Source organism: Theropithecus gelada, chromosome 14 (assembly GCF_003255815.1).
Source record: "Theropithecus gelada isolate Dixy chromosome 14, Tgel_1.0, whole genome shotgun sequence".
Classification (NCBI taxonomy): domain Eukaryota; kingdom Metazoa; phylum Chordata; class Mammalia; order Primates; family Cercopithecidae; genus Theropithecus; species Theropithecus gelada.
Window position 1 is genome coordinate 108,361,793 of NC_037682.1, and position 16,831 is coordinate 108,378,623.

A 16,831-nucleotide genomic window follows, 5' to 3' on the forward strand; every position below is an offset into this window, starting at 1 on the left:
TGTTTTTATGTAAAGAATTACTGAAGTGCTCCTTTAAGCCCCAGATCCATACTTCCAGCTACTTACTAGGTATCTTTCCTTGGATATCTAGCCAGCATGTAGCACTTACCATGTCCAGTTCCAAACCCATCCACTTCCCCCATAACGTACTACTCCTTCAGACATTGTTGTATTGATGCCTCATTTTCTAAATCTTCCAGGCATAAGCTCTTGGGGCCACTATTGATTCCTTACTCCTGGTACTGAATCTACCCCTGCAATGCTGGTCACTTCAATCCCTTTGTTGCCAATCTCATGGAAACCTGATTACCTCTTTCCTGGATTATTTTGCTAGACTCATAACCAATCCCTCATTACTACCCTACAGAGACCAACCATTCTGTAGTCCACTTTTGTTTTATAACACTGCCCCCAGCTATCTTCCAATCAGTGTCTCATAATCCCCTCTCCACACATTCTAAGCTCTAGTCAAATGGGACCACTTAACTGTCCTCCCCCATCTATGCACAATTCTATGCATTTGCTCTCATTGTTCCTTCTATCTGCAAATAACTGATTCTTCTGCCTCCATTCCTGCCAATCCAAAGCAACTCATCATTCTATGTTCATATCAAATGCTATTGTCTTTTTAAACTTTTCCTTTCAAACAGAAATAGATCATTTCTTCCTTTAAACTTCAAAAGACTTTGTGTCTGATTGCTCTAACATTATCCTTGGTACCATGTTCAATTATGTACTTAATCATTCACATTAGACTATAAATTCTTTGCAGGCAAGAACTATATCTCATGTATGTCTGTGAACCTTCAGTGTTCTAGAACACTGTCCTATACCCATTATGATCTCTTTCACTGATGTCAGTAAATGCTCTTTAGGCCGGGAGTGTATAATCCCAGCACTTTCGGAGGCCGGGGCAGGTGGATCACCTGAGGTCAGGAGTTAGAGACCAGCCTGGCCAACATGGCGAAACCCTGCCTCTACTAAAAATACAAAAATTAGCCGGGTGTGGTGGTGTGCACCTGTAGTCCCAGCTACTCAGGAGGCTGAGGCAAGAGAATTGCTTAAACTCAAAAGGCAGAGATTGCAGTGAGCCAAGACCATGCCACTGCACTCCAGCCTGGGCAACAGAGTGAGACTCTATCTCAAAAAAGAATAATAAAAATAAATGCTGTCTTAATATGGGCTACTATCCTGTTAGAGCATACAACTCTATAGATTAGAATTGGAGAGAAAGAGGAATGAGTACTTTTTCTTGATCAAGGATAGTCAAGAAGACTATCAAAGCCACACCTATGTTGACAGGATCCTCCTGGTAGCACTTCTGACTTCAGTCTTTAAAAGCCTGGGACGTGAAAATAAGTTGTATTTGCTTGGTTGGTGTTCTGAGTTAATGCCTCTTGGAAACTACTGAGCTTATCTTGGATAAACTGACTCTCGGTGGGACTAAGTTAAAAAAAAAAAAAAAAACTCTTAATAGCAAACACAGCTCTAATGCTAACTGTGCCATTCCAATGATCTATTTGAATACTGAAAGCAAAGCATACTTCTTGACTGTTGGGTAAAGGATTTCAGGTCTCTGTATTTAAATGGTTTTCTATAATGATTAAGGTTAGGCTTGGACTTAGGGGCAGAGGCAGGATGGAGGGGGAGGGAAGCTAACTGACATGCACATTGCTAGTAATGCAAGACATTCTGGAGAAAATTAGAGAAGGGAGCTTCCCAACTACCAAAGATGATGGCAAGTGAGAAATCTTTTGAAAGTTCTCTGAGCAAAGAGGTAAAAGGAACAGCCAGAAGCCAACTCTTTTGCTACAGCAAGCTAAAACCAGCAGAGAGAAGAAGATGAAAGAAAACCTACACCAGGATGGCCGGGCGCGGTGGCTCACGCCTGTAATCCCAATACTTTGGGAGGCCGAGGCGGGTGGATCATGAGGTCAGGAGATCGAGACCATCCTGGCTAACACGGTGAAACCCCATCTCTACTAAAAATACAAAAAATTAGCCGGGCGTGGTGGCGTGCGCCTGTAGTCCCAGTTACTTGGGAGGCTGAGGCAGGAGAATGGCGTGAACCCAGGAGGCGGAGCTTGCAGTGAGCCAAGATCACGCCACTGCACTCCACTGCACTCCAGCCTGGGCGACAGAGGAGACTCCCGTCTCAAAAAAAAAAAAAAAAAAAAAAAAGAAAGGACACCAGGACTCGCTCTGTGGGATTAGCCCGCCCATCCTACCCACTCTGCCCAATTCCTCTCAGTGGGCACGGCTTGCATGTTCGCACCAGGGCCAACCAAAAACCACTGGCAGGAAGTGGTGCAACATGGTTGTGTAGGAGTGAGGAAATGATGATTCTGTCTGCTTTGCCAAGAAGCAATGCAAGCAGCCGCTTCTTACTTTTTCAAAAACCTATATTGTCTTCTTTGATAGCTAACATCATCTACTCAATTCCTTGGGGTGCTTTTTTCCTTTAAGCCTAATTATATAGTTGGATGCAAATCTCATCAGTTGCATCTCTTTGCTCTCTGCAAGGACAAACATGAATGCTCTCGTTTAAAGATTTTTAAAAGATCATTACTAACCATGAGGAAACAGCAAAGCTAACACAATGTATACAGTCCTGGTTGGAGCCTTCCTGCCTCTTCTGGAGGCCTCAGTGTTTTGGTTTGTTTGCCGTGTCTTTTAAGGGTCTTTTCCCTCCCTCTCTCAGAACTTGTTTTCATTCCTGAGAATGGGGCCTCTGCAAACCAAAACACCCACCACTCACCTTTGCGCTCTGCCTTGTCTGCTCTCTTCCCCACCTTCAGGTCTGATGCCTGTAGGCACCAAGACAGAACAAGCGACTGCCTGACAAACCATGTGGGGGGTCTTCCCAGAGCTCATCCCTCAGCCAAGCTGGAGTTGAGCACAAGGGTCATAAGCGCAAGCTCTGGGGTCAGGAAGACTGGGCCGTAAATCCTGGCTTCGCGGCTTCCTGAGGAGCGGGAGCTTGGGTGAATTATCCCGCTCTGCTGGGTCTTCGTTATCTGTACAACAGGACTGACTCAATGGGTGTGGAGTGCTTCATAGAGGTTACTGCATTGTAAAAGCTCAATAAAGTCTGGCATGATTTTTATTCAGCTTAGAAATGTTATTTCTGAGTGCATAAGGGCGTACTGAGTCAGCTGACAAAAACAAACAAGGAAATAGATTTAATTACAGAACCCTGCTTGCAGAATTATGAGGGACAATTTACCCATATGTAAATGAACAAATGACTCGGGGAAACTTTAATTTCCAAGAGAAGCCTCTGATTCAGGACAGACAAATGTGAGTTAAAAACCAGATGAAAAAGAGCATTAATAGGAGTCAGGGGATACACCAGGGTTCTGAATGCTCAAGTTTCAGTATCATCAGTAGGTCAAAGACATGGAAGCTAGCATCTTTCACTTGGCAGCTGTGCTTGGAGGGTACAGAGTGGGCAAAGAGGTATAAAGGAAAAAATATATGACCAGGGGATCAGAAAACTTGAAGTCAGGACCCAGCTCCCTCACCAGGAAAGTACACAAGTGTTGGCAAATCTTTCAGCTTCTCCTCAAGGTTCCTGATCTGAAAAATGAGGGTTGTTTGGGGGCTCAAAAAGACAACACATGTAAAAGAGTCTTTAATCAACTGTAAAAGACCAAGTAAGTCAAGTCTGATTTTTGGTTAAGAATGCGGACCCTGAGTTTAGAAGTCCTTTGTGACACTCCATGAATGAGACCCTATTGACCATTTTGGGGGGTATAAACAGACTAACTCACTGCCCAAGGAACATGAGATTGAGGATCAAATCTGTGACAACCCTTTACGCCAATTCAGCAGCTACCAAAGGACATAGAAATCATGGAGGAAAGACGGTTCCCCAGAGTTACATGCTCGAATTTATCAAACTAAAGCTAAGAGAGTGCAGAGGTGGGATGATCGTCCGATCACACAGGGGGGAAAATGCACAAACGGACACAATGCACACCACTCACCTGCCCGGGGAACTTTGGGGCAACTTGCACAATTCTCTATTGAATCTGTCAATGTTGACTCGTCCTTACTCACTTACTGGGTTTTGAGAGAAAATGGGAGCAATGACGTGCCTGCATACTCCCCTTAAAGGCTCTGGGGTAACTCCTCTGACTCTGTCAGCATTTTACTGCTCTATGAGGCCTGAGTAATAATGCTGAGGCTGACTGAGCTCAGAGAAGAGGATGTGGTTTTCTTTGTGAGTTCCAGTTGGTAATCTCATGGTGTAGACTGATTATGCTGCTGTATTTATTTGCAAAGTCAAAAAAATCAAGTGTATGTACCACTATAGAAGACAAACCTTGTTTTTCCTCCTAGGGTGGCAGGCAGGGAGATTACAGACAGCATGGGGCATGTGAAATCTGACACTTCTCCAAACCTTTGGCATGCTGCCTGCTCAGTGCTCTCACAGTGCCTGGCCTCATACTGGCTGGTGGCAAATCGCCATCAAGGAAATAGGTAACCATGGACACTAATACGATGGCATCTAATTTTCCTTTACTAATACCAACATGGCCGGGTGTGGTGGCTCGTGCCTGTAATCCCAGCATTTTGGGAGGCCGAGGAGGGAGGATTGTTTGAGCCCAGGAGTTCAAGATCAGCCCCAGCAACATAGCAAGACCCCATCTCTACCAAAGGGAAAGAAAAAATTAGCTGGGTGTAGTAGCACACACCTGTAGTCCCAGCTGCTCAGGAAGTTGAGGTGGGAGGATTGCTTGAGCCCAGGAAGTCGAGGCTGCAGTGAACCGTGGTTGTACCACTGCACTCTAGCCTAGGTGACAGAGCAAGACCCTGGCTCAAAAAGTAACTAAATAACACCAACAATCCCTGTTCATCTACCCTTAAGAAATGCTAAGAAGATCACACTAGCTCTGCTCTTCTTAATGATACTTCTTGTAGCACTCAGTACCTAGCACTTCATAGCAAAGCTGTTTATGAGCTTGTTTTACATCCCCCGGTAGAGTAGAAGCTCCCTGAGGACAGGTTCTTTATCCTTTCATCTCTGCATTCGCACAGCACCTACAGTAGAGTCTTGTGCAACACAGTTGAGATGGAGACCATTAAAAGAAACAGCAGGCATTCCTTCCTGGCCAGAATGGCTGAGAAGAGTAAGCTCTCCCACTTGCCTGCAGGGCGGTGGGGGCACAGCATTATAAGCCTTTCATGACAAAAGGGAACAGTAAATTATCTGATGATTTTTTCGGTAAAGTAAAAATGTAAGCTCTGAAGTTTTTAAAAGAAACTTGAAGGCCAGGCATGGTGGTTCATGCCTGTAATCCCAGCACTTTGTGAGGCTGAGGTGGGTGGATCACTTGAGGTCAGGAGTTCAAGACCAGCCTGGCCAACATGGTGAAACCCCGTCTCTACAAAAAAAGTTAGCCGGGTGTGGTGGTGCACGCCTATAATCCTGGCTACTCAGGAGGCTGAGGCAGGAGAATAGCTTGAACCCAGGAGGTGGAGGTTGCAGTGAGCCAAGATGGTGCCACTGAACTCCAGCATGGGCAACAGTGTGAGACTCTGCCTTAAAAAAAAAAAAAAAAAAAAAAAAAAAGAAGAAACTTGAGTTTTTTTCATGGTACAGCTTAATCTAGATGATGCATTTGAGAAAACCTCTGTCCTTAGCTTCTACTAATGCCTTCATGTACACTGTACTTCAAACCAACCAAGCCTGCTGCCGTCTTTGGAAAAATTCCTTTAGACAGTCTCACCCATTGTTCTTTTCTCTTGCTTCTCCTCTAGATCCAAATGGCAAATCTTCTTCATCCACCAGGACCCAACCCACAAGCTACTTATTGCTGGAAACCTACCTCATTCCTTGGATTGAACTAATCTTGCCCTCCTCTGGTGTGCCCACAGCACTTGCACCAACAGTGGGTACTCAACAGACTAGCATGCCTGCCGAAGAAGGGGTCCTCTGACAATCAGGGGACAATGGGGAATTATGCTCTCCAGACTTTCTATACATTGAAGTCACACAGGAAGGAAGGTAAAGAGAAACTAGAGAAAATAATTTTTGAAGAAAAACATTTCAAGAAGTATTGAAAGTACACGGTGACCCAGGCTGGGGCAGGGGTGGAGGGCAGAAGCACTGTTTGCTGTAGCTGTGCTCCTTCCTCAGTGCCCTGCACACCCGGGACTTGCTCAGTGAGCATCTCTCTTGTCAGTGACAGCTAGTGTTAGTACTCTTATGTTCAGCTGCCACTCAATACCTCTTGACTTTGGGGACAAATTACTTAATCTCTGTGCCTCTGCTGTTAACACTGGTAAATTGGAATAAGAGTTGGTTATTCTAGGGTTGTACGGTTGTTGTGAGGATTAAATGAATCTGTATGTGAACAGCATTTGGTGACTGGCACATGGAAGGCACAATAGAAATGTTGAGCTTGGCCGCGCGCTGTGGCTCACGTCTGTAATCCCAGCACTTTTGGAGGCCGAGGTGGGCAGATCACAAGGTCAGGAGATCGAGACCATCCTGGCTAACACGGTGAAACCCCGTCTCTACTAAAAATACAAAAAATTAGCCGGGCGTGGTGGTGGGCGCCTGTAGTCCCAGCTACTTGGGAGGCTGAGGCAGGAGAATGGCGTGAACCTGGGAGGAGCTTGCAGTGAGCTGAGATCGTGCCACTGCACTCCAGCCTGGGCGACACAGTGAGACTCCATCTCAAAAAAAAAAAAAGAAATGTGAGCTCATCTCCTTTTCATGCCAACTATAGTGTGCTGGAAGCTTCCATTTGCAGGGGAATCTTTTCCACAACATCCCCATACCATGATCCCACCTCTGTTAGAAAGCTCCCAGGCTGCTAAGGCAGCCTATTCTGGAGAGTTCTTATAAAGCTCTTCCATAGGATGAGCTGAAATTTGCTGCAACAACTTTTTTTTTTTTGAGACGGAGTCTCGCTCTGTCGCCCAAGCTGGAGTGCAGTGGCCGGATCTCAGCTCACTGCAAGCTCCACCTCCCGGGTTTACGCCATTCTTCTGCCTCAGCCTCCCGACTAGCTGGGACTACAGGCGCCCGCCACCTCGCCCGGCTAGTTTTTTTTGTATTTTTTAGTAGAGACGGGGTCTCACCGTGTTAGCCAGGATAGTCTCGATCTCCTGACCTCGTGATGCACCTGCCTCGGCCTCCCAAAGTGCTGGGATTACAGGCTTGAGACACCGCGCCTGGCCGCAACTTCTATCTTGATCTTGGTTCTGCCCCGTAATATGAACGCAGAAAAATCTGATCCCTTCTTCCAACTAACAAGTGTGGTGTTTCTCTTAGTTTTTCCTCCCAATCCTAAATACCCTCAGGTCTGTTAACCATTCCACCTATGACCTGGTTCTGAAAGCTCCCACCCTCCTATGTCCACTAAGACTACAGCAGCCACAGGTGGACACAATACATCTCACTGGGGCCAGCCTCTGAGCTGGATGACACCCACCTGTTCAAAAGGTCAGGCTTGAATTGGCATTTCAGGCAACAGTTCCCTCCCTAAGAGTGCATAGTAAGTATAACCTGGCACCACCAAGGCTTTTTCACAGAAACCACTTTACAGCAAGGCCTTCTCTACTGCTCTGTGCCGCAGGACCGAATTCCCCTTGGAGCTGAGTTTTCAGCATTGCCTTTAAAGGACAGGGCAGGAGACGCAGGTAGTTCCGGGGAGGGAAGGATGGAAGAAACTGCTCAGTCTCAGGGTTGTACGGTTTACAGATAAATTGCTTTTTATTCCTTTGGACGGCAATGGTGAGGAGTGGTAAATTGCAAGATTCCTGGTTTTGTCTAGGATGAATGCTATGATGCTAACAGAACTATATTTTCTAAGTATAACTTACTGAGTGTAATCCTGATCTCCTTCAGAATGAGAATGAATATCCTCATTAATTATAAAGTGGTACAAAATGAAATAATAGGGCCCCTTATGATGCTGTAATATTCCACATTTAGCTCACTAATAAAACGACCAGAGTAATAATACCTCACATTTATGCACTGAAATCATACACTTCAGATCATCTGAATGTGCCTCTTTCTCTCACACAAACATTACATAGAAACAAACACATATATACATGTTTTCATCTCCACAGATACTCTAAGATACTCCATTGTTCCTCCGCACCTTCTTCACAGATGAGGAAAATCAGAATCAGAGGGTTTAAATGACAAAGTTATCACATACATGATAGCTGCAAGAGCAGAATTAAGGTGCTTTGACTCTTGTTCCCGCACTATTTACACTAAATTATGTTTGGCTGACTTTTTTCTATTGCAAAGTTAAAGTTAGCTCTTTTGATGGCAGTCAAGAATGTCTGGGCTCCAGGAAACTGGGGTATGACTAAGGGAAACAGATCATCTATCTTATTGACTAAGTGCTAATTTTGTGTCACGGTCCTTTGATTTTGAAAATGGAGCCCTCGCCCACCAATGCCCACTTCCTACATGCTTCTCCCCAAGAAGGTCCTGAAGCTCTTCTCAGAAATTCTTTTCTTAGGAACACAGAATACCAGCTGAAAAAAGGTAACATTACTGAGTCAGTTGATGAGGGCAGACTGGCCCAGGACTTTCACTGTGAGGAGACACTTACCTCTGCTGGGCACCTTATTTTTACTGAATGCAACAGTCGGCTGATGACCATAGGGATGTATCCCCAACTCCTGGGCATGACTCACAGTTCCTAGCAAAGATTCAGGGTCCCCAGGTCCACCGGTACTCAAGAGCAAAGGGCTGTCATGGCAACCTTTGGTCAATGTACTTGAACTCTTACTGTCTGGGAAGCCGTCCTTGGCCCCCTCACACAAGCAGTCCTCCTCCATGCTCTCTGAATGCATCAGTGCCGGCTGATGAGCATACCCGTGGGGCGGGGTGGCTGAGGAAGCCTGTGAGATACATTCTTGTGCCCTGATTTGTAGCAGATGCTGGGGGCTGGTGTGATGGTGATAAGAGTCAGCATTTTGATAGGATAAAGCCTGGCGCTCTGTCATGCTCTGTCCCGCAAGGCTGGGAGCCAGACTCCCCGCATCCCCTTGGTTCATGTGCCTGAACAGTTCCTGGTATTCTTGCTGTTGCTGCTGCTGCTGCTGCTGCTGCTGCTGCCGTTGTTGCTGCTGCCTTTTAATGAGCTGTGCAAACTCTGCTGGGGGCAGCCGGATGTCCGAGTGGCCGGTGAGCGAATGTCGGGGAGACAGCAGTCCTTGAAGGATGTGGGGTACCTGCTGGTGTCTTGCATAGTCTGGCGGTGTGGGAGACAGCAGGGCCTGCTGTAGTGCCGATGTGGTATAGTGTGGCGGCTGCTGATGTGCACTGGGAGGGAAGGTGGGGAACTGGTCAAGTGGAGGGACTTTCAGGGCTTGGGTTGGAGAGAACCCCACTCCTGTTGAAGGGCTGTAGCTGCTGGGGGAACCCCGGGACTGGTCCGAAAACAGATGGGGGTGTAAATGCGCCTGGTCGTAGTTAGCAGGGGAGAACCGATTCACGTTCAAGCTGCAGACACAAAAGGGAGTGAGTACCAGACATCCATGTAACAAGTCCTAGACTTCCCAGGGAACAGCCCCTCCTCCTCCTCCTCAGTAGGTAGAACCCACTGGTACAGAGAACTGTGGTGTGACAGAGAAGTGGCAAATGTATGCATTGTCCCTATTTATTCCATTATTGGCTTGTCCAGTAACCTCCAAGGGACTGAGGGCACTGCATGGGTAATAGATCTAGCTCATCTCGAAGGAAGCAACTTCAAGATGTTCCCTTCAAGAAAAGGGGAACTGACATTTTTATACATTCCTCTAATAGGCCATTTTCTTCTTTGCAAGCAATAGTAAGGTAGCTTTCACTCTGCTAAGGGGCTTCCTCCCACCTGGATCCATGCATAGATGGCTGGGTGACGTTAGGCGGTCTTACCTGTGAGCCTCTGCACTGTCAGCACTCAGCTGCTTGGACAAGGGACGGTGCCCATAGCTGAGGGTGGCCATCAGGTTCGTACGGTGCTGCATCTGCATCTGACTGGCACTGGGGCTGATGGAGATGCCCCGCCCACTGGAGCCTGCAGCTGTACCTGGCATGTTGCTGAGCATGTCAGCAGGCTCTTGGACTTGGATGGTGACCTGCTGTGACTGAGCAGGCTGCTGCATACCCAAGCAGGTTAGTGCCACGTTGGGAGGAGAGGAAGAGTTCTCAGGCTGCTGCTGAAAGATTGCACTGCGGGAAGGTAAGCCTTGAAACTGGGAGGAAGATGCAGCTCCTGGAGAGAAAGGAACCTCAGAGTGACCAAGTGCCCAGGTCACCAGCCAGCCAGGAGTAATGAGAGCCAATGAGGATACTCAAACCACATACCAGCTCAAACAGTGCTTCTCAAACTGCAGTGTGCACAAGACAAGTCCGGAGAACTCGTTAAACAGAAGATTCCTGGGCCCTATCTATATAATTATGTTTCAAACTCTGATTCAGTAGGTCAGATGGGCCCCCAAGAATTTGTGTTTCCAACAAGTTCCCCTAAAAGCTGGTCCATGGATTATTCTTGGGGTAACTCGGATCTAGGCAGTGCTTCTTGAACTTTCGCGTGCACACAAATGGCCTGGCATCTGGTTAAAAATGCAGACTCTAGGCTGGGCGTGGTGGCTCACGCCTGTAATTCCAGCACTTTGGGAGGCCAAGGTGGGTGGGTCACCTGAGGTCAGGAGTTCAAGACCAGCCTGGCCACCATGGTGAAATCCCGTCTCTACTAAAAATACAAAAATCAGCTGGGTGTGGTGGCGGGTGCCTGTAATCCCAGCTACTTGGGAGGCTGAGGCAGGAGAATCATTTGAACCCGGAGGCGGAGGTTGCAGTGAGCCAAGATCACACCACTGCACTCCAGCCTGGGTGACAGGGTGAGACTCCATCTCAAAAAAACAAAAAACAAAAAACAAAAAAACTCTTAACAGGTCTGGAATACAACCTGAGATCTTGCTTTTTCTCCCAATGTTGGTGGCTGGAGGACCCCACTTTAAGTAGGAAGGGCCTAGAGGCCAATTCAGACTCTTCTCAAGGATCCTAGGGAGACCGACTAGGGACGTAGCTTGGGGAGTGTTACTCAAGAGATCCTAAGATGCCTGACCTCTGAAGACTCACAGTCACGGTATACTTATCTTCACTCCCATCTATACACCCACAAGAGAGGGGCCCACGTGCATAGCAGACAGCCAAATGGAGGCATGACTATAAGGAAGGTTCTGGTAGCTGCTTTTTATTTGGTAGGGCTGGAGGTTTTATTAAAAACACTAATAATAGTTAACCTTTATTGAGAACTATTTTGTGCCAGAGACTGTTCCAAGTGTTTTACATATATCTACATACTGTACCACAATTATCCTCAGTTGACATTTGAGAAGTAATATGGTTTGGCTCTGTGTACCCACCCAAATCTCATCTTCAAGTATAGTCCCCATGTGTCAAAGGAGGGACCTGGTGGGAGGTGACTGGATCACAGGGCGGTTTCCTCCATGCTGTTCTCATGATGATGAGGGAATTCTCGAGAGCTGGTTGTTTGATAAGTTTCTGGCACTTTCCCCTGTGCAGTCTCTCTCCTGCCACCATGAAAGACAAGCCTTGCTTCTCCTTCAGCCATGATTGTAAGTTTGCTGAGGCCTCCCCAGCCACGTGGAAATATGAGTCAATTAAACTTCTTTCCTTTATAAATTACCTAGTCTCAGTCAGTTCTTTATAGCAGTGTGAAAATGGACTAATTCAAGAAGTCAAGTTAACTTACCCAAGGGTTAACAGCTAAGAAACTGATGAAACCAGGATGCAAACCAAAGCAGCTTGGCTCTAGAGCCCATACCCCTGAATACTATGTTATTCTGCCTTTCAAATGGTTTATGGTACTCAAAACTGAGACCATCATTTTTTCCCATGTGGCATATAATGAACTGTTTGGTCTGAACCTCTCCACTCACCGTGAGGCTGGATCATGGCACTGCTCATGGGGGGAGGACTATTACTGGGCTGCCTGAAGAGATGGTTGTTGGGGTGGTTGGGGGGTGGGCTTGAAGGCTGAATCCTTAACCTTAAAAATAACAAAAGAGATACACAAAGAAGCTTCCTAAGGTGACAGTACAATCTTACATTTCAGCCATATAACATATATAAGTGAAAACTATTTTTTTACTTTGATAAGCCTTCATGTTGGAAAAATATACATAAGCCATCCACCACAGTCTATTTAAAACCTGTCTACATCTTGTTTGACCAAACTTCCCAGCCAAAATGGCAGAGTTCATTGTGGGCCTATGTCTGGCCTCCTGTATTAGATATCAGATTACTTTGCTCATGGGGCTAAGGAAATGAAGTGGCACAGGAAGTTGGGATTTCAAGAAGGTTCCTGAAATTTACACTGGTTTCTCTTCTTTTCAAATAGATTCTTGCAAGATGAATGCTCAAGTCAGTCCATATCTCCCAGTGAGTCAAGCCAAGGGTACCATGCTATGGAGACAATGGCTTAGGCACAACACAAAATGATTCATACCTCTGGAGCTGGTGGGTGAGGAGGGCTGGCTGATTCTCACATGCAGCCTGAAGAGGTGGAGATGGCTGAGGAGGACAGATAGAATCCTAAAACATATATGGGGAAAGGAAAAAAATTATTGTGAGCTTGAAGATTACTCAGAGCTATTCCCAGGAAGGGAAGAAACAGAACTATCTGTGTCTCAGATTTATGCTTGTGTTGTTCACCAGAAGATCTGATCACCTTTATTAAAACATGTCAACCACAAATAGAACTCAAATCCACTTTGCGCTGAGTGGTCTCCTCCAAAATGCATAGGCAAATCAGCCTGAAAGCAAACTCCAAACAAGTTGGAGAAAGCAAAGAGTGAGAGCCTACTTGAATTTGTTGCTGGAGAATTTGATGGTGCTGCTCCTGCTGGTATAACATATGCTGCTGCTGGGTCTTTTCCAGGGTTCTTTCATCAATCTGCCCCCCGTACATCTTCTGCAACTGCTCACACTCCTGAAGGGAAAGTAGTTAATACAGATGGGATGCAGCTAGACCCACCCCATGCAGTGATTTCAGCAGATGCAGATCTGCCCCCAAGGTCTTATGGGCAGAAAGAGCCGCAAGAGAACAGTGTCCTTGATGAGCAATTAACTCATTTATATAAGTATCTGGTGCACTAAATAGATTCACATCCTGTTCTGTATGAATGAATGGAAAACATCAAGGATGGCCTCTGTATGAGTACAAGTGTCCAATGTGAAATCTGTGTACAAAGCACATGCCATTGGAAGCTTGGTCATCAGGAAGGCAGAAAGGAAATTGGCTCTTCTAGAATCTTTATAGTATAGACACATATAGAGGTTATGTTTCCTTCCTCTGAGAGTGCCATTCTGTACCACCTGGGGAGAATGCCAGGTGGTAACAATGTACAACAGGTTTAATCGAGACCCAGCATTCTAAATCATGAGTGGAGTGCCGGGGTACAAGATGGCTCACGCCTGTAATCCTAGCACTTTGGGAGGCCGAAACAGGCGGATCACCTGAGGTCCGAAGTTTGAGACAGCCTGGTCAACATGGTGAAACCATGTCTCTACTAAAAATACAAAAATTAGCTGGCGTGGTGGCGGGTGCCTGTAGTCCCAGCTACCCAGGATGATGAGGCAGGAGAATCTCTAGAACCCAGGAGTCGGACATTGCAGTGAGCCAAGATTGTGCCACCGCACTCCAGCCTGTGTGACACAGCGAGACTCAGTCTCAAAAAACAACAACAACAACAACAAAAAACCCCAAGCCCAGAAACTCCTTTCCAATGAACTAGAGACAGGAGAAAAATTTAGTCCCTTCATGGGGGAAGGAAGTTTGATACTGGGGAGCGCTGTACATAACACAAAGTAAAGAAAGTGCATTAGAAAGCTATACTTTCTTTTTCGTTTAAGACAGAGTCTTGCTTTGTCGCCAGGCTGGAGTGCAGGGGTGCGATCTTAGCTCACTACAACCTCTACCTCCCAGGTTCAAGTGATCCTCCCACCTCAGCCTCCCGAGTAGCTGAGACTATGCTAGTTTTTAATTTTTTTTTGGAGAAAGGGTTTGTCATGTTGCCTAGGCTGGTCTAGAATTCCTGGGCTCAAGCAATCCTCCCACGTCGGCCTCCCAGTGTGCTGGGATTATAGGTGGGATCCACCACGCCAGGCCCAGAAAGCTATACCTTTTTAACCTATAAAACTGCAATGTTGCTGACATAAAAGGGGTACGTTTACCACCCCAGTCCTCCTGCAATCCTGGCCTCTGTCACCCATGCTCCTCCAGGGATGGCTGCCACCTCTTCCATTACCTGCTGCAGCTGTTTGATGCTGCTGTTGTTGCTCATTTTTTCCAGGTGAGCTTTGAAGGCCTGGATGCTCGCAGCCCCATCTGAGAACCGGCGCACAGGGGAGAAACGCTCCGTAGGGAGGTGCAGAGTGTTGGAGTCCTTGTAGGTAGAGCTGAATACATGGGAAGAGAAGGTTAGAGGCTAGGACTCAGGGGCTTTGACCAAATCACACAGGGACTGCTGTTCCAGACGAACATAAAGACCGCTGGCTGCCCAGGTAGCCCTGCATATTCCACTTTCATGACATTTCCAGACGTCGGTCGTTTCCCTAGCCTGCTTCCCTTTAGAGGGCTCCAGGTGTACATCTTCCATCTCTACTTACCTTTGGTTGGCTCACTTTCCAAGCCTGGTGAGGTCCTGAGATCAAGTACATCCAGTTCTTATAAATATACTAGGCCAGAGAGAAAAGCTTCTCAATATCCTCCAGGCCAGGCCATACAGAAGCTCTTACTTTTATAATCATGTGTCTATCTAGTGCCTTTAGAAACCTTAAATTCACCATTTGAGCCAAAGTTTTTCCTGAGCAATAATCTCCGTACGGCCAAAGGGAAACAACGGTCAGTTTTGTGGTCAAAGGTCTGGCCTGGAACTCACAGGTTCTGTGCTAGAAAATAGAAGGTGGTGATTGGGGTGGGGGAAAATGAAGACTTTTGATCCTGGGATGGAGACAGCAAATTCTTAAGGAATGTGGGCCTTGAGATCCTGCACGTACCTGGTCAACAAAAATAAGGCCACCTACTGTGAAAATCGACTTCTCAGAGCAGCAGCACTCGCTCAACCTCCTAATGAAAGAGGAGTCACATGGATTACCTTCAAAGACCCCACTGCTGAGCAGCAGCACTTGCTCAACCTCCTAATGAGAGAGGAATCCCATGGATTACCTTCAGAGACCCCACTGCTCAACCAGAACACAGCCAGAATCTCACAGAAAGAAAGAACACGCTATTGATAAGGAATGCCTAAGACAGCATCGGGGTTAGAAGCTAACACCTACACTTGTGACCTGATGATCAGAAAGAGATGTTTATGGGCTGAGGTAAGCAGATAAAAGACTGCCAAGGCAGCAGCATTCCAGTAGCAGATGGAAAGGATCAGGGTTTCATGTCCAGGGCAGAGATGCCATTACACTGAACTTTGGATGAAATGATGTGCCACCTTGCCAGTGATTCATTTGGGACTGAAGCAGAACCACAGCTCAGGAAGCAGGTTAACAAGCGAGTTCAAATACAGTGCAGAGAGCGCGGGACCAGGAGGAATCTAATGACCGTGCAGAGGTATCCAGAGAGTTCTGGCAGCAGGTGAAAGCCTTTTACCCTCTCTTTGCTAATGATGGCTTTTGTTTCAGACTCTACCCGAGGCTTGACCCAGTAGTGAGCTAATGAAATGAGCACGAACATGTATTTGTTTCAGTAACACAAAAAACAAATGACTCTGGGGGGCCACAATCCAGGAACAGGGATCGTGAAGGCTGTGTTCAGAAGCATTTCCTTATAACTTGTCATTTCTGTTTCTACTTCAGGTTGAGTTAAAGCAAGCAAGTACTATTTTCTCCTAAAATTTGACTCCTACGCTTTCAACGTTTTCTGATAATGGACACGTTTCTGATCCCCTCAGAAAGCCATGTTCTTCAAGCAGCCAGTACAGTCTTTCTGCACAAAAATCATTCTCTCCCATCAGAGAAAATCCCAGGTCCAGGTATTTCATGGCTTTTTCAGAAGCTCAGGTTGTGAAGAGACTGATACCCAGGTCAGTCCAGCACAGTAACCTCAGAGGAACAGTTCTGACGTAGTTGCTCATTTGAGAAGCACTGATAAGTAGCAGTTGTGTTTGATTTTATTTTTATTTGCAATCACACTCAAATTCAGGATGGCCTCGCATTAGGCTGATACTCCCACACTATACTCTTCAAAGAGGGACTTGGTTCCCCACCTGGATAAAATCTATCTTGCGTTAGTTTAAAAAATTTTTTTAGTTACACTTTTAAAAACATTTTTAACCTTAAATTACACATTTCCAGAAATGAAAAGGTTGATCAGACCCCTCTTCTGTTTCCATGTTGAACTTCATCTCTTCTACCCCAGGAGGATAGCTATAAATACTGTTCTTTAATCAATTCCTCCAGAAAACGAAAGGGATGCAAGAACCCATCCAGGCCACCCATATTCCATGTTTTACAGCCTTGGAAAATTTCTGCTTTCCCCTGAAGACTGGCTTTCATCTCTTTTGTTGCGTATTTGTATAGTGATCCCATCAAGACATGCTGGGTTTGCACAAATGCCCCATCTTACGCAATTTGCCACTCATAAAACATTCATTTTCTTCCAATTCAAATAGGCTTGGCCACAGGCAACCCTCAAAACACCAAAAAGGTTCACATGAAAACAGACAGCAGACAGATTTCCAGCAGGCAAGGCCTTGACAATGACTCTAGGCAGGGTGGCTATCACACAGACAGAGCTGTGGGCCAGCGTGGTCCTCCTTGAGTAACAAA

At 46.3% G+C, this 16,831-nt stretch overlaps 1 protein-coding gene across 5 annotated transcripts in view; it reads right to left on the reverse strand.

Annotated features, from left to right (window-relative positions):
• The window catches only part of SIK3 (SIK family kinase 3), a 258,789-nt gene that overhangs the window by 6,026 nt on the left and 235,932 nt on the right, over positions 1-16,831 (reverse strand). For 3 of the 5 annotated variants that reach the window (XM_025355477.1, XM_025355474.1, XM_025355476.1), the window contains 6 exons: positions 14,302-14,452; positions 12,858-12,983; positions 12,501-12,586; positions 11,932-12,041; positions 9,899-10,238; positions 8,592-9,487 (listed from right to left, as the gene is read on the reverse strand). In XM_025355477.1, coding sequence (XP_025211262.1) covers positions 8,592-9,487; positions 9,899-10,238; positions 11,932-12,041; positions 12,501-12,586; positions 12,858-12,983; positions 14,302-14,452 — 1,709 coding nt within the window. The remainder of the gene's footprint in view (positions 1-8,591; positions 9,488-9,898; positions 10,239-11,931; positions 12,042-12,500; positions 12,587-12,857; positions 12,984-14,301; positions 14,453-16,831) is intronic. The other 2 variants (XM_025355478.1, XM_025355479.1) reach the window with 1 other exon arrangement.